This window comes from Oncorhynchus gorbuscha, linkage group LG13, assembly GCF_021184085.1.
Source record: "Oncorhynchus gorbuscha isolate QuinsamMale2020 ecotype Even-year linkage group LG13, OgorEven_v1.0, whole genome shotgun sequence".
Taxonomy (NCBI): Eukaryota; Metazoa; Chordata; class Actinopteri; order Salmoniformes; family Salmonidae; genus Oncorhynchus; species Oncorhynchus gorbuscha.
The window spans coordinates 65,385,402-65,403,981 of NC_060185.1; the positions used below are offsets into that span (position 1 = coordinate 65,385,402).

At 41.6% G+C, this 18,580-nt stretch overlaps 2 protein-coding genes across 5 annotated transcripts in view; one reads left to right on the forward strand and one right to left on the reverse strand.

The window, feature by feature from the left end:
* The first annotated feature begins 2,978 nt into the window (after window positions 1–2,978).
* Window positions 2,979–5,647, forward strand: LOC123994201 (CD40 ligand-like). Its single transcript, XM_046296734.1, is given in 6 exon segments — window positions 2,979–3,020; window positions 3,022–3,162; window positions 4,148–4,282; window positions 4,413–4,434; window positions 4,572–4,655; window positions 4,792–5,647. Coding segments are annotated over 6 exon segments (792 nt in total). The 3' UTR covers window positions 5,160–5,647.
* Window positions 5,648–12,767: 7,120 nt separating this feature from the next.
* LOC123993341 (rho guanine nucleotide exchange factor 6-like) overlaps window positions 12,768–18,580 on the reverse strand; it is a 30,204-nt gene continuing 24,391 nt past the window's right edge. For all 4 annotated transcript variants that reach the window (XM_046295391.1, XM_046295390.1, XM_046295393.1 and 1 more), the window contains 3 exons: window positions 16,973–17,072; window positions 16,528–16,582; window positions 12,768–16,309 (listed from right to left, as the gene is read on the reverse strand). In XM_046295391.1, the coding sequence (XP_046151347.1) occupies window positions 16,187–16,309; window positions 16,528–16,582; window positions 16,973–17,072 (278 nt within the window). In that variant the 3' untranslated portion in view covers window positions 12,768–16,186. The remainder of the gene's footprint in view (window positions 16,310–16,527; window positions 16,583–16,972; window positions 17,073–18,580) is intronic.

Genomic DNA, 18,580 nt, shown 5'->3' on the forward strand with positions numbered 1-18,580 from the left:
AACAACAGGGGGGGTCAATGTAAATAGTCCCGGTGGCCATTTGAAACCACCTAGTATATAGGTCCTGGATGGCAGGAAGCTTGGCCCCAGTGATGTACTGGACCGTACGCACTACCCTCTGAAGTAACTTACGGTTGGATGCCTATACTGTAGAATGTATTGCTTGGGCAGTTGTGTATTGCAGGACAGCTTGCCAGTCTGTGTGTAAATATGCTTAAATATTAGTCTCAGTATTGTTGAAGTACATGACATTGTTCAGATATGATTTTAATTCAAGTTTTCACATAAACAAGCTGACGCCAAGACAGTTTTTTTGTAGTTTTAAAACTGTTGCCAATGCTGCGTTCAGTAATGGGACACTCCAAATTGTGTGTCATTTCTCTGCTTAGCAATGTGCATTATGAAAATAAAAGTTTATTTTATTTCTAGTTTGTCTAAAGTCCTCTGTTACTGCTAGTGCAGAGTGAATGTCAACCCAAGACATCCTCTATGTCTGCTTTTCAAATGTCACCCTATTCTTTTCATAGTGCTCTACTTTTGACAAAGGCACTAGTCAATATGAGTGCACTATCAAGGGAATAGGTTGCCATTTAGGACGCAGCCTAACACTCCAAATGAGCCGGCAGATGACACGTGTTGACATTCTATGGAAACTGCTTGACTCAATAGAATTAGTAAATGGAAAGATTATTGTCTGAGAAACTCCCAACTTGACCATAGTCTTCCCCTTCTCTAAGTTCCACATCGTGATTCCTGTACCCTGTAAGAGTGTGTAGGAGTGTGCATGTGTGCACGTGTGTGTATGTGTGTCTAAGTGAGAAAGGGTGTGAGAGAGAAATAGTCATATATGCCAGCCTGGGGCGGCAGGTAGTGTAGTGGTTAGAGTGTTGGGCCATTAACTGAAAGGTTGCTGGATGGAATCCCCTAGCTGACAAGGTAAAATCTGTTGTTCCGCCTCTGAACAAGGCAGTTAACCCGGTAGGCCGTCATTGTAAGTTTGAATTGGTTCTTTATTGAACTAGGCAAGTCAATTAAGGTTACATAAAAAAATGATGTATGAGTCATGATACCTGCCCTGTCCTGCCCTCTCATGCTGATGGAGAGAAGTGTCATTTGCACCCAGGGGTACAATTTCCGGAAGAACCAAGTAGAACATGTTAATTCTTTCTCTATAACCTTGGTTCCATGGGGGAAGTCAGATTCTGATCCAGGTGTTAGCGTCCTGCTTGTATTGGCTTTTAGAGAAGGAATTTAAGACTCGAGTGTGTTTCAAGTAGCCTACCTCTCATTAAGGTGCCTGTAGTACAAGCACAGTCATTTTCTCTCCTGATGGCTGCTAAATGTTTAGCAAAAGGCAGCTAAATGTTTTCCCCCAAATTGAATGACATAATTAAGGTTTGAATTAGCGCAAATGTCAAAAGATGCTCATTCCAAGCGCTGGTGTAAAAATACATTTGAGTCTCTAATTGGCTTATCCTGCCAATGATGACACAGGTGCTGCATAGACATACAGTAGAAGATTCATAAAGTAAAAAGTTAGAGAGAGCGTTTGTGTTTGTGTTTTTACCACAAGAATAGTAAAACAAGGACTATACATTTTGCCTGTCCCCATATTTTAGGTTCAGGTGTTAGGGTTAGAATTAGGGGTTTGGTTTAGGGTCTACGGTTAGGGTGTGTGTGTGTGTGTGTGTGTGTGTGTGTGTGTGTGTGTGTGTGTGTGTGTGTGTGTGTGTGTGTGTGTGTGTGTGTGTGTGTGTGTGTGTGTGTGTGTGTGTGTGTGTGTGTGTGTGTGTGTGTGAGAATAGAGATAAGAGAGAAAGAAAGTGTCTTTGTATTTGCATAATTTAAATATGTTTATACATATGGGTGAGAAGAACAAACATCTGTCATGTAAAAAACACAAAAAACTTCACAACTGCAGGCCATCAAGCCATCAGGGTCTAAAAGGTTGTCGTCACCTCTTTGAGGTCTGTTTCAAGGCAGGCCACAGGGGTTGACTGTGCCCACAGCCCCTCACTGAAGTCTTGCTACGGTAGAAAGAAAGCAATGCATCAAATAAGTAGACTATTAAATGAGTGTACATTGACGTGTCAAATGTGAAACCTCTTTCTGTAACCAGGGCAAACAGTGTGGGTTTTGGAGCACCTGTAGATGAAAGAGGGGCTGATTTCCACTTAACACCAATTTGATGACACAGTTAAAATGCGCATAGACACTGCTTTTGTCTATTGTTTTGGATTGCATCCGATCGACTAATTCAGTGGTGTAAAGTTTCAGCTGGTTATGTTGTCCACTGTGAATCATGATGGTCGCCTAAAGTCTTCAGGATGTTGTCTCATGGTCCCCTGGAGGTTTTGTCTAGTTCCCAGTTTGTCCCGAGGACGTTTTTAGGACGTTACCGAATTTCCCCAGGGCATCCCGTTTGCTGGGTAGATGTGTTTTTACACTGGTTGCATTTTTCTTCGGTTACATGGACACATTTCGGCCACAATACCTTGCTCAGAAAATTCATTGATTGCGCAACATCCAAACAATTCTTTGGGAGTTTTTCATGGGCATTTCTGATATGCTGTTATCATATCACACACCAACCACTTTAAGAAGGGAACTGTTTGGAATTAATTCTTGGGGAAACATGGACTTGAGAAACCAACAGGTGAAAGGTCAAGGAATGAACACTAAATGTAAAACAGGGTTGTTTTTCTCTCTCTGCATTGTTTGCAAGTAAGCATTTCACTGTTTACACCTGTTGTTTAAGAAGCATGTGAAGAATAAAATTATATTTTTGGGGGAGGGGTTGATGCCTTCAAGTCATACACACTGTACAGACACACACATGCATTCAGAGACACACACACACACACCTCTTAAAGTTGAGAGATTCCAGGAAGTGAACTCAGAAAAATACACTAGTTAGTGACAACTGACAGTAGCTGTTCAGATCTCTCCTCTCTGTATCTAGATCCCTCTGGACCACCATGATCAACACTTACCAGACCAGCATGCCTCCGCCACCTATTCCCCCCACGGCTAGGCTCTGTCATGTCGGCACCAGGACCAGGCCACAGCAAGCCTCTTCTCAGGTTTCTCATTGGCATGATAGTGCTTCAAATGGTTCTGCTACTGGGGGGATTCGCCTACCTGTACCACACGGACAACAAGGTACGAACTCACCTCTCTTTAAATATATAGACACGGTTATTTAAACGTCTAGTGGGTCTAACGTTCAGGTTCATTGGTGTTGGGCAAAGTTTCTTAGTGCCAAGTTCAGAACTATCATAGATCTTGGATACAAGTTTACTTTTGTTATGCAGCCTATTTGAGAATAACATGTTTCACTGTACTTACTTTAAATATATATATATATTATGAAGAGAGTAGGCCTATTTTCCTCAAGTTTAATTTTAAAATATTCTCAAGAATGTGCGTGTGAGTGGGAATGATATAAATGTATTCATTTAGTTATGTATAATAAGTATGTTATATAGCGGAAATCTATCCTGGGGTGTCTTAGAGCGGGATGTTGTTTGATTACACGTGAGAAAGACCTCTTGGATATCTTCACTCTTCAAAGAGCGATGGGGTTTAATGCAGAGTATCTTTTCAACATAAAAATATTTCAGTGAAAACCTAGGCCTATTTATTCTTCAAGCACAGGGGGTCTCAGGAAACTTCACAGGATCCGAATAAAAACGTCAACAGATACATTCAGAAACAGCTCGTACACAACCACCGCTTAGTCCTAACGTTTCAAGAGATTGTCCTGATGCGAACCTAGCCTACATTACTCATCTCATATGAATATACTGTACTCCATACCATCTACTGCATCTTGCCTATGCCGTTCTGTACCATCACTCATTCATATATCTTTATGTACATATTCTTTATCCCTTTACACTTGTGTGTATAAGGTAGTAGTTGTGGAATTGTTAGGTTAGATTACTCGTTGGTTATTACTGCATTGTCGGAACTAGAAGCACAAGCATTTCGCGACACTCGCATTAACATCTGCTAACCATGTGTATGTGACAAATAAGATTTGATTTGAAAGACTGACATATGATCATTCTTAAGCAGTGCTGATATTAAGATACATTTAGCTAGAATAGAGTTAACGTTTATTCCTGCTTTTGTTGGGGCTCAGTATCACAAGGACCTTGACAGCAAGTACCTGGATGATATGATCATCCTGAAGAGACTTGAAGAGTGTGAGAAAGACATCCAGTCAGTGCTGGACTGTAAGAAGCTTGTGGAGAAATACAAAAGCATCCTGGCAAAGGTAGGCCGAGGTTGCCGAGACTCAAATTAAAAGATATCGGAGGTTTCATGAGTACATTTTGTAGAAGAAAAAACATGCAGTATTAACATATGATTAAGCAATGCTGTGCTCTCCTGTCTCTCCGCTCAAGGTCTCACAAGAGGAAGGAAGAGGTATGTTCAAATCTTTTATAGCATCTATGCATGTATAATTTGCTTGACTTGCTACTCTACCAAGCTCACCTTCTGTCAGCAGAGAACCTTCTCTTCTGAGAGGGTGAAGACTTAACTGTTTGTCTGTTCTGTTTCAGCTGCTAAACTCACTGGGGATGGGCCCTCGTATGGAGCCATGGCACGCATGATAGTAAAGCAACCCGTTTCTGGTACACCCCCAAGTAAGAGATGTTACCTACCACTATAATTCTAGGTTTGTTTTGTAGGAACATAGTGGCCTATGTTCCTACAAGATATAAGAGTTTCAGTATAAGGTTTTGAAATGCACTTCAACATGTAAATTGTCTGCTTTAACAGCAAAGTATCTGGAGTGGAACATAGGGCACTCAGTGCGGAAGAACGTCCAATACTACATGTCCAGCTGGCTGAAGGTGCTGCAGCCTGGAGACTACAACATCTACTCCCAGGTGGCTTTCTCCAAATGGCACCCCAAAACCCCTCTGGCCAGCCGGGTGAAGCTGAGGAAGGGGGAGACGGGAGAGGAGAAAGACCTGATGACAGCCTACTGCAGCCTGGGGGACCAGGACCATACAGACGTGTGTACAGCTTTCCAGGGAGGAGTGTTCCGTCTGGAGCCAGACGATCAGCTTAGTGTGTGGGTGACGGACCCCAGCCTAGTCAACTATGAGGAGGGGACTACCACCTTTGGATTGTACAAGCTGTAGGCTGGTCATCACAATGGACATTGCCTACAGTATGGAGATGATGGACTACGTGACTTTGGATTGGGCCTGTTTTTGGAGCGATGAATGGAATCCAGGCCATGTGAGTGGGACAGGACTGAATACAAATCTCCTAAATGGATCTAAACATGGACTAGACCAGTGGTTGCCAAACTTTCTATAGTCCCATACCGCTTCAAACATTCAACCTCCAGCTGCGGACCCCCTCTAGCACCAGGGTCAGCGGACTCTCAAATGTTGTTTTTTGCGTTTGTTGCCATCGTTCTAAGCCTGCCACACACACACTATACGATACATTTATTAAACATAAGAATTAGTGTGAGTTTTTGTCACAACCCAGCTCATGGGAAGTAACACAAAGCTCTTATAGGACCAGAGCATAAATAATAATAATCAATCATTTTGCTCTTTATTTAACCATCTTACATATAAAACCGTATTTGTTCATCGGAAATTGTGAATAACTCACCACAGGTTAATGAGAAGGGTGTGCTTGAAAGGATGCACATAACTATGCAATGTTGGGTTGTACTGGAGAGAATCTCAGTCTTAAATCATTTCCCACACACAGTATGTGTCTGTATTTAGTTTTCATGCTAGTGAGGACCGAGAATCCACTCTCACATAGGTACATGGTTGCAAAGGGCATCAGTGTCTTAACAGCACGACTTGCCAAGGCAGGATTCTCTGGCAGTGGCTTCTGATTTAAATTCAATTTTCACAGAACCGCTTGCTGCAATTTCGATGAGGCTCTCTTGTTCAGATATCGGTAAGTGGACTGGAGGCAGGGCAAGGGATAACGAATCCAGTTGTTTGTGTCATCCATTTTGGGAAAGTACCTATGTAATTGTGCACTCACTCAGCTACAATCACATTTGACATTGTCCATAAGCTTGAGTTTATTTGCACACAAAAAAATCATACAATGATGGAAAGACCTGTGTGTTGTCCTTGTTAATGCAGACAGAGAAGAGCTCCAACTTCTTAATCATAGCCTCAATTTTTTTCTCGCACATTGAATATAGTTGCAGAGAGTCCCTGCAGTCCTAGATTCTGATCATTCAGGCGAGAAAAAACATCACCAGATAGGCCAGTCATATGAGAAACTCGTCATCATGCAAGAGGTCAGACAAGTGAAAATTATGGTCAGTAAAGAAAACTTTAAGGTCGTCTCTTAATTCAAAAGAATGTGTCAATACTTTGCCCCTTGATAACCAGCACAGTATGTTGTAAAAGCATTACTTGGTCGCTGCCCATATCATTGCATAGTGCAGAAAATACACAAGAGTTCAGGGGCCTTGCTTTAACAAAGTTAACCATTTTCACTGTAGTTTCCGAAACATCTTTCAAGCTGTCAGGCATTCCCTTGGTACCAAGAGCCTCTTGGTGGATGCTGCAGTGTACCCAAGTGGCATCGGGAACAACTGCTTGCACGTGCGTTACCACTCCACTACGTCTCCCTGTCATGGCTTTTGCGCCATCAGTACAGATACCAACATGAGCAGCAGCTACGTTTGGCTGCATACGGATCGTTAGTGGAATTCCCGCAAGAGAGTAACGGTTAATGCGATTGGATGTTAATTATTTGACTAGGCTACCTGTATTTGACATTGTGTTGTTATTTTGCTGAACACTAGATGGTTTAATTTTATTTTTGGCAGTGAAACGAGGCTACTCAGGAGAGAGAAAAAACTCACCCAAATGTATAGCACCATTGGAAAATATAAACAGACTGTTTGAAAATGGGAAGTTTTTTAAATATAATAATACATTAAAAAAAGAAAGTGAATCACATTTGTATTTGGCGTAACCCCCCAGTTTGGGAATATCTGGACTAGATCAATTAAAAAATATACATTTTCTTACCAAGCCCATGGTGAAACCCACAAATCCCTGGAACTTAATTGCTGTTGATTGGATAACTTAGTATCCCAGCCCTACGATGTTAGATATTAATATGAATTACTAGGAATATGGCAATGACTGTGTATTTATTGTGACGTATGGTGTCTGTATAGATAATAAATTATTTTTTATTGAAAACGTTCTCGATTATTTAATGACATATAACCGTATCTCTGTGCTACGTTTCCACTTGGTTTATCACATACAGTATCTCTGTGCTACGTTTCCACTTGGTTTATCACATACAGTATCTCTGTGCTAAGTTTCCACTTGGTTTATCACATACAGTATCGGCTCAGTGCTTGGAACTGATGCAGCCTGTGAAACCTTTAATTTCACAGGCCATGTCCCCCCCCCCATCTCCCTGCAGTTTTGTGGGTTGCTAAGAGTAATGATCAAACCAATGGTTGGTTGTTTGGCTCAAGAACACCACCAAATAGGCTGATCAAGAGCATGAGACATCACTACAGACATATCAAAGGTCATGCAATTTGTAAGGAGGCATTATGGTTCCTCACAGAGCAACAAAGTTTATGAAACCAAGTTGCAGCCTTGCACTCAAACCTTCTGCATCCTTTTGCATCCCCTCACATCAAATGTAATACAGTGACCTTCCAGAACTATGCACCACAGCAAGAAGATCTGTGCAGGAAAACCACAGACTGGAAATAGAGCAGGGCATGTGTGGAAGAGGTTCTTTACCAGACCATAACGTGATGATGCTTTGACAACGATATGAGATCTTAACGCTGACGGTAAGCTACTTTGTAAAGTAACATCTATTCATTGACTATCGTATGTGTATGTGTATATATATATATATAGAAAAGGTAAGCGCAGTACAAAGGTTAAAACTCCACACAGCCCCGCTGTCATTTATACCATTCCACTCCAGAGATCGAGTGAGTGAGTTGTTTAACAGCATGGAAAGTGTGAGTCTACAGCACAGAGGTGCAGAACACTCTGCCAGAGGTGTAGAGGGGAGGTTGCATTCACAGGATGTCATCTATACTCACCCATGTCATGGGTCTCTCAACATAGGCTAGTCACTGTAGCATATTCTATGTACCTGTAGTGCAGGGGTCATCAACTAGATTCAGTGGTGGAACACATTTTGTCATGATTATGTTCCGGCCACCTGAACATAATTTATAATTATTTGTACTCTGCAAATTCACAGAAGAAGCCCAAATAGGTATAGCATTGGACAAACACATGATCATTTAAAATATTGATTACATTGGTAAATGATTACGTCTCTCTATGAGTGGGAATACTTTAATAGATTTCCTGAATTAAAATAATTTTGAGGTGAATTTCTGTTGATGTTACAGTATTTTATGTCAAAAAATATAAACACAAATTGCAGCAATTTCAATGATTTTACTTGAGGAAATCACTCAATTTAAAGAAATGAATTAGGCTCTGGTCTATATATATTTCACATGACTGGGCAGGAGCACAGCCATGGGTGGCCCTGGGAGGGCATAGGCATTGAGTTTTTTGCCACAAAACTGATTTATTACCTATAGAAATACTTGTCAGTTTCATCAGCTGTCCAGGTGGCTGATCTCAGACAATTCTGCAGGTGAATTAGCTGGATGTGGAGGTCCTGGGCTGGTGTGGTTACACATGGTCTGCGGTTGTGATGCCGATTGGACATACTGACGAAATCTCTAAAACGACATTGGATGCGGCTTATGGTAGAGAAATGAACATTACATTCTCTGGCTACAGCTCTGGTGGACATTCCTGCAGTCAACATGCCAATTGAACACTCCCACGAAACTTGGAGACATCTATGGCATAGTGTTGTGAGATAAAACGGCACATTTTAGAGTGGCCTTTTATTGTCCCCAGCACAAGATCCACCTGCGTAAGGATCATGCTGTTTAATCAGATTCTTGATATGATGGATAGGCTATTTTAGCCACACCTGTTGTTGACAGATGTATAAAATTGAGCACATAGCCATGCAATCTCCATAGACAGACATTGCCAGTAGAATGGTCTTACTGAAGAGCTCAGTAACTTTCAACATGCTATTGAGTTTTTATTTTATTTTATTGAGTTTATTTTATTATTACAGAGCACATTAATCAACGTTTCAGTAAAAGTGCCGGTTTTAGCCAGCCGGCTGATTTTCAACCGCAGTCTCTGGGCAGGTTATTAAAAACAATTACAATATATAGAATCCTTGAGCAGTGAGCACACGCAGAGCAACATAGGAGAAGCAAGACATAGCATACAGACAGAGCAACATAGAACAAAAAAGCAGCATGACAATGCTACCTTTCCAACATGTCAGTTTGTAAAATTTCTACCCTGCTAGAGCTGCCCCGGTCAACTAAAAGTGCTGTTATTGTGAAGAGGAAACATCTAGGAGCAACAATGGCTCAGCTGCGAAGTGGTAGGCCACACAAGCTCACAGAATGTGACCGCCGAGTGCTGAAGCACATATTGTGTACCAAGTTACAAACTGCCTGTGGAAGCACAATAACTGTTCGTCAGGAGCTTCATGAAATGGGTTTCCATGGCCGAGCAGCCACACACAAGCATAAGAGCCCCATGTGCAATACCAAGCGTCGGCTGGAGTGGTGTAAAGCGGGCCTCCATTGGACTCTGGAGCATGAATCATGCTTCACCATCTGGCAGTCCGACAGATGCCAGGTCGCAATTGTAAATGAGAACTTGTTCTCAACTTGCCTACCTGGTTAAATAAAGGTGAAATAAATAAATAAAAGATGAATCTGGGTTTGGCAGATTCCAAACATTGGCAGATACACTACCTGTCCAATGCGTAGTGCCAAATGTAAAGTTAGATGGAGGAGGAATAATGGTCTGGGGCCGGTTTTCATGGTCCCGGCTTAGTTCCAGTGAAGCAAAATCTTAACACTACAGCATACAATGATGATTATGTGCTTCCAACTTTGTGGCAACATTTTGGGGAAGGCCCTTTCCGGTTTCAGCATGACAATGCCCCAATGCACAAAGCGAGGTCTATACAGAAATGGTTTGTCGAGATCAGTGAGGAAGAACTTGAGTGGCCTGTAGAGAGCCTTGACCTCAGCCCCATCGAACACCTTTGGGATGAATTGGAACTCCCAACTGCGAGCCAGGCCTAATCGCCCAACATCACTAATGTTCCAGTGGCTGAATGGAAGTCCCCGCAACAATGTTTCAACATCTAGTGGAAAGCCTTCCTAGAAGAGTGGAGGAAAAAAAGCAGCAAAAGGGAGACCAACTCCATATTAATGCCCACTACTTTGTAATGAGATGTTCGACAAGCAGGTGTCCAAATACTTTTGGTAATGTAGAGATGTGTGTCAAAAGTGTGTGTGTGTGGGGGTGTGTGGGGCTGTGTGTGTGTCTTGTTAAAGTGAGGGTTGTATATTCCACTCAATATCAGTGATTCTTGTGTTGAAGAATGTGTGTTACGTGTATTTCAACAAGACAACGACCCAAAACACTGCTGTTTATACAGAGGAACAAGTGTGTGTGGCCATCCCAGTCCCCAGACCTGTATCATTGAGAATCTGTGGGATGTTTGTGTCCATGTGTCAAACCTAACTGGAGATGTTTTGTGTGGTCCAAAATACCTTCATCCAGACACTGTATGGGAAGCGTGTGTTATTTTAGCAAAATGAGGCTCTACTAAATATTGATGTGATTTTTCTATTGAGGTGCAAATTTATGCAAATTTTTGCACATTTTCTGTTAATCCAATAAACCTCATTTCACCACTGAAATATTACTGTGTCCATCAGTTATTTGATAGATCAAATAGAGCACCTCTGTGCTTTTTCATACGACTGTGTGTGTGTGTGTGTGTGTGTGTGTGTGTGTGTGTGCACAAACAACATAACACACACACACACACACACACACACACACACACACACACACACACATATACAGTGGGGGAACAAGTATTTGATACACTGCCGATTTCACAGGTTTTCCTACTTACAAAGCATGTAGAGGTCTGTAATTTTTATCATAGGTACACTTAAACTGTGAGAGACGGAATCTAAAACAAAAATCCAGAAAATCCCATTGTATGATTAAGTAATTAATTAGCATTTTATTGCATGACATAAGTATTTGATACATCAGAAAAGCAGAACTTAATATTTGGTACAGAAACCTTTGTTTCCAATGTTCTTTGGTACAAAAAGTGCAAATAAATCAGAGAACAACAGAAAATGACCTTGTGAAGATGCTGGAGGAAACAGGTACATAAGTATCTATATCCACAGTAAAACGAGTCCTATATCGACAAACGTAAAGGCCGCTCAGCAAGGAAGAAGCCACTGCTCCAAACCCACGTTTAAAAAAAGCCAGACTATGGTTTGTAACTGCACATGGGGACAAAGATTGTACTTTTTGGCGAAATGTCTGATGAAACAAAAATAACTGTTTGGCCATAACGACCATTGTTATGTTTGGAGGAAAAAGGGGGAGGCTTGCAAGATAAAGAACATCATCCCAACTGTGAAGCACGGGGGTGGCATCATCATGTTGTGGGGGTGCTTTGCTGCAGGAGGGACTGGTGCACTTCACAAAATATATGGCATCATGAGGTAGGAAAATGATGTGGATATTTTGTAGCAACATCAAGACATCAGTCAGGAAGTTTAAGCTTGGTCGCAAATGAGTCTTCCAAATGGACAATGACCCCAAGCATACTTCCAAAGTTGTGGAAAAATGGCTTAATGACCAAGTCAAGGTATTGGAGTGGCCATCAAAGCCCTGACGTCAATCCTATAGAACATTTGTGGTCAGAACTGAAAAAGCGTATGTGAGCAAGGAGGCCTTACAAACCTGACTCAGTTACACCAGCTCTGTCAGGGGGAATGTGACAAAATTCACCCAACCTATTGTGGGAAGCTTGTGGAAGGCTATCCAAAACATTTGACCCAAGTTAAACCATTTGAAGACAATGCTACCAATTACTAATTGAGTGTATGTAAACTTCTGATCCACTGAGAATGTGATGAAAGAAATAAAAGCTGAAATAAATCACTCTACTATTATTCTGACATTTCACATTCTTAAAATAAAGTGGTGATCCTAACTGACCTAAGACAAGGAATTTTTACTAAGATGAAATGTCAGGAATTGTGAAAAACAGAGTTAAAAAATATTTAGCTTATGCTTTTGTAAACTCCAACTAACTGTATGTATGTATGTATGTATGTATGTATGTATGTATGTATGTATGTATGTATGTATGTATGTATGTATGTATGTATGTATGTATGTATGTATGTATGTATGTATGTATGTATGTATGTATGTATGTATGTATGTATGTATGTATGTATGTATGTATGTATGTATGTATGTATGTATGTATGTATGTATGTATGTATGTATGTATGTATGTATGTATGTATGTATGTATGTATGTATGTATGTATGTATGTATGTATGTATGTATGTATGCATGTATGTATGTATGTATGTATGTATGTATGTATGTATGTATGTATGTATGTATGTATGTATGTATGTATGTATGTATGTATGCATGTATGTATGTACACTTTTACATTTAAAATAAAGTTATCAGCAAACTTTAGGTGGCCAAATAAAAATCAGCCCCCAGTTGATGATCCCTGTAGTAGTGGAATAGGCTTACCAATGGACTTTCACAACATGAATGAATACTGTTAATAAAACTATGGTTTGCGTTAAATTTTATTAAAATAATGAGCATACTGAAAGCATAACATGAAAGTATGCAGCCGCTACAAAAAAAAAGAAAGACTTACAATACTTCTAACAGTCATACTTTTGCATAGAATAACTTTTTTTAAACGATACACGTGGAGCAGTCTGACAAGTCTCGATGAGAAGGATGGGATAGGTTATATCTCTCCAAGTGCTCACTTAGGCTTTCAGGCATTAAACATTATAAAACACTGTATGAAAACTTTTCAATACAAATATTGATGTAATAATAATAATAATAATCTTAGCAATAAAACATGAACAAATGATACTGAAGGACATTTGTACAGGTGACAAAACATGCAGAACTGAGCTGACATTGACAGTGGGACCTGAACACAACAGTGTGTTCCAGTATGCTGCTATCCATCATGACTAGAGAGAACACACTGCTGAGACAGGCCCTTTTTGGTTAAGGGGCAAAGGAGGAGTCATCACTGCAAATTATTTCTTCATACATCCTGGGTCTACATTGCCCAACTGACCGTTTCAGAGTGACACTGTAAAGCAACCACGGGCTGATTATTTTTCTTGAGTGTCTGGTTGGGGGGCCTGAACTTACTTACAAATAATGTTTCGTCTGCAAGTTGACCGCTTGGAGCCCAAACAGATATAATATTTGACTAAAACATAATTTAAAACCTTACATTTGTATACGATCACAGGTCTCTATTATGCGTGAGAATACTTGGGAACAGATATCTGAAATGTTTATCAATTGGTGGCTGATTTCATGCTGTTATTACAGTCTTATGTCAAACAACAAAAACTCTAATAATAACAAATAAAAAAATACTTGGGGGGCCAAAATAACCGCCAGTTGGGGAACCCTGCTGTAAAGTAAAACAGTCAAACTGAAGCAGTCACTTAGTGCACTGCTCTGCAGTGCAGTAGGAGGTTGGCATCAGGTGTTACAGTGTATACACTACATAATATCCTGGGATGAAGTACTGTGATTGCAATGAATAATTTCTCACCTAAGGCCTCGACATAAGGCAGGGATTCCCAAACTCGGTCCTGGGGCCCCCCCCTGGGTGCACGTTTTGGTTTTTGCCCTAGCACTACAGAGCAGATTCAAATAATCAAATGGTTATTTGAATTAGCTGTGTCGTGCTCTGGGGGGCTAGGACAGAGTTTGGAAATCCCTGACATAAGGCACCAAAGCCCAAATCCACACTGAATTGTTATAATACCCTTACCTCTCCCCATGAACATCTAACCAGTGCCATAAAGCACATTGAAATGTGAAAACATGACATAAAAACCAACCTGGGCAATTTGCTAGAAAACCCATTTAATCCCTGTCACTTAATTTATCCCTCCTCGTAAAGTGGATCAGGAGGCACTTGATCACTTCTTCTCCTACACTACTCACACTGACTCACTCTACACACTCTCCAACAACACAATCAAAGTGGGGACATATTTCCCTCTGCCTGGAATAGTTCCAATATGGGAAGGAAGCATAATAATGACTATGAGACGAGGGACGGTATTCCTAAAGTGTCTGAGAACAGAAGTGCTGATCTAGGATCATTTATTCCCTTTTAGACCATAATTAAAAGTGATCATATGGACAGGAGGGGCTTGATTATAGATCAGCACTCCTACTCTATGATGCTTTGTGAATACAGGCCCAGAACACTGATGTTAAATGTAATGACACTTTCTTGGAATTTATACCAAACTCAAAATGTGGGACATAGCCTACTACATACAAATAAGAATGTTCCTGTTGTACCAAATTCTAAAAATCAAACTGAGTTGTTTTGTCTTCCCCAATGGACAATGTCCAATAAATAAGACCACAAACTTTTCCCCCTTGGCACCAGAACAAGGTTAACATTCTGTAGAGGTGGTTTTCTGCAGTGCGGGTTGGATTGAATTCCAGCCCAGTTTTAAAAGGCAGAAACCCATAACGACCGCCCCAAGTGGGTTCCCAGTACCATATACATACACTTTTCTACACAATTAAATGTTTTAATGGAAAATAAATAAGCAATATATATTATTTAACCCCAGAATAAAGCAAAGCTATGAATTATTAGTACATGTATTGAATTGTTATTTGTAAATTGTCTCGGTAAGAAAGTATGTGTGTATTCTATACACAATAGACTTTTAAGAAATAAGGCACGAGGGGATGGGGTGTATGGCCAATATACCACGGCTAATGGCTGTTCTTGGCACTCCACGTTGCGTCGTGCTTTGATACAGCCCTTAGCCGTGGTATATTGGCCATATACCACAAACCCCAAATGTGCCTTATTGCTATTATCAACTGACTACCAACATATTTAGAGCAGTAAAAATAAATGTGTTCTCATACCTGTGATATACGGTCTGATATACCACGGCTGTCAGCCAATCAGCACTTCAGGGCTTGGACCACCCAGTTTATAAATATCTATATCCCTGATAGCTTTGGACTATATATTGATTAGAATGTCTTAATGCGTAATACTATCTTAGAAACACTGTACACCCATGCAGATTGTAAGGTACACAGTCAAGGACCTTTTTCGATAAAATTAATACCAGCTTGGAACAGTTTTGAAATCCACTCTCCATGAGCTAGAAGACCGTTTTGATAGTCTATGGAAAGGTCTCACCTATCTGAAATGAAAAGCTAAAGCCTACAAAATATCTCGGAGATGCAGAGTCTCACGTCTAGAATGTGCAATCGCAAAATGCCAATCGTGTTCACTGAAACTCGATGCAAGCTTCTCTCTTTCCCCACGAGGCTGTGGGGGTGTCCTCAACACCAAACAAACGCCAAACAATGCTGTAACAGATGTAGAGTGGGACAGATGAGCCCTAGTTATGGTGGAAGGAGTCGCTCTCCCGCTGAAACAAGTGCATGCAAGACAACACCCATTGTACCTAAAGAAGGCTTCTCTTCACCCATTAGATTTCCTATTGAAATGTAGACACAGTAGTCCAGAGTGGCGATGCAGCTGGTGACACTGCAGTACTAGTTATTTATCCTTTGTCCAAAATGGTTCCATCAGTGTTGACCAATTACAGTGGCAGCAGAAGGGATGCAACCAATCAGAATGTTCAATTCTGGTTATTCCCCTCCCATTGGTCTCAGTTAGCTTTTCCGGGTGCTTGAGTAAGACCCATGGTTATGACTTGAAAATCCTAGAACAGGGTTGGATCAGGGAGACAGATAATGAATAGTTCAGCATGTGAGGCCAAGCATCAGAACAGAGAGTTGTTCCAACCAGAGTCCAGCTAAATTAATCCAACCCTTCTGTGTTGTAGAGATGGAAGCATGGACACACTGCACACAGTCACACACTGCTCACTTACTCACTCACACACACATATGCGGGATAGGTAAATGGATAGGTGTGTGGGGTTGTTCAGTGGTCTCCATCCTCCCAGGCACAGTCGTTCTTCTGCTTGGCCAGCTTCCTGACCACTCTCTCCAGCTCCTTACGAGACTTCTGCTCATCCTCCAGACATTGCTTGATCCACTTACTCTCCTGGCGAGACATACACAAATATCCATTGAAACTCCACAAAGACGTGAGAACACACGCATTCACACACACCTACAAGCAGGAACCCACAATCACAAAACATGTACCTGCAGATAGACAAGCACGCACCCACATAAACCACAACACCGACACTCCTGAACAAAATGGCTTGTCAGACTTTAAATGTGTCGGAGTGAGTTTTAGATCAACAGTTATTTTACCTTCTTTAATTCATGTACCTCATCCTTTAAAGCGTACACCGCATCAACCAGACTCCTGCAAGTCAAGAAACAAAAGGTTAACAGAAAAGCCGGACAATAGCATATTTGTCATGTTACAATATGTATAATATGATAAAGGCTTTGGAATGAGTGGTTGAGGTAGTTGAACATAACAATTTCACAAATGTTAAAGTCCCAATTTCTTGCTATTCAACGTTCAAGACAAAACCCCTGTTTCGACAACACTTCCAGGTCATCATGTAAAGACGTACATTTTTCCATTTGAACTGATAAATAAAAAACTAGTGTCCTACAGTATCCGTGAATAAGCTTCGTATTAGACGTGTTGAAACGTCCGGCTGAACAATAACTAACTGCAGACACATGTGCACAGTAATGTAATGGCCTAATCAAAGTCTATTCTCCTGAGTGATGGCAGTCTTACTTCTCCTCTATGATGGTCTGACCGTTGTTCTTCATCTCTTCCACCACCATCTTCTCTTCCTCCGGCAGCAGGACCTGAGGGACAGAATCTTTCCTCACCGCTGCAGACACACACACACACACACACACACACACACACACACACACACACACACACACACACACACACACACACACACACACACACACACACACACACGTAAGCCTGTCATTGCCATGTCTATTTATGGGCCATTAAAAGGTGTGGTACACACACATCTTGGACGTGTTGAAGAAAACTATGTCTGTATAACACACACAAACACACACACACACGTATTACGCGAGCCTACCAAACTAGCTAAATGCCCTTTATGCTTGCTTCGAGGCAAGTTACTGAAACACTGAAGCATGCATGAGTGCACCAGCTGTTCTGGACGACTGTGTGATCATGCTCTACGTAGCCGATGTGAGCAAGACCTTTAAACAGGTCAACATTCACAAGGCCGCGAGGCCAGATGGATTACCAGTATGTGTAATCAGAGCAGGCGCAGACCAACTGGGAAGTGTCTTCACTGACGTTTTTAACCTCTCCCTGAACTCCCTCTGCAACTGGATCCTGAAATTCCATGATGGGCCGCCCCCCAGGTGACAAGGGTAAGCAACAACACATCTGCCACGCTGATCTTTAACACGGGGGCTCCTTAGGGGTGCGTGCTTAGTCCCCGCCTTTACATTTACGACTGCGTGGCCAAGCACGACTCCAACACCATCATTATGTTTGCTGACGACAACAGTGGTAGGCCTGATCACGACAACGATGAGATAGCCTATAGGGAGGAGGTCAGAGACCTGGCAGTGTGGTACCAGGACAACAACCTCACCCTCAACATGGGCAAGACAAAGGAGCTGATCGTGAAACACAGGAAAAGGAGGGCCAAACACACCTCCATTCACATTGACGGGGCTGTAGTGGAGCGGGTCCTGTAGTGGAGCAGGTCCTTGGTGGGTGTCCATATCACCAACAAACTATCACGGTCCAAACACATCAAGACGGTCGCGAAGAGGGCCCGACAACGCCTTTTCTCCCTCAAGAGAGATTTGGCATGGGTCCCCAGATCCTCAAAAAATGATACAGCTGCACCATCGAGAGCATTCTGACCAGTTGTATCACCGCCTGGTATGGCAACTGCACGGCATCCAACCGTAAGGTGCTGGAGGGTAGTTCAAACGGCCCGATACATCACTGGGGCCAAGCTTCCTACCATCCAGGACCTATAAATTATTGTCAAAAACTCCAGTCACCCAGGTCATAGACTTCTCTGCTACTTTACGACAAGCGGTACCAGAGCACCAAGTCTATGTCCAAAAGGCTCCTTAACAGCGTCTACCCCCAAGCTATAATACTGCTGAACAATTTATCAAATGGCCCCCCAGACTATTTACATTAACACACCATCTGTTTTTACACAGCTGCTGCTCGCTGTTTATTATCTATGCATAGTCACTTTACCCCCCTACCTACATGTACAAATTACCTCGGCTAACCTGTACCCCCTGTACCCCCACGTCGACTCGGTACCAGCACCCCCTGTACATAAATGTGTTATTTTATTGTGTTACTTTTTAT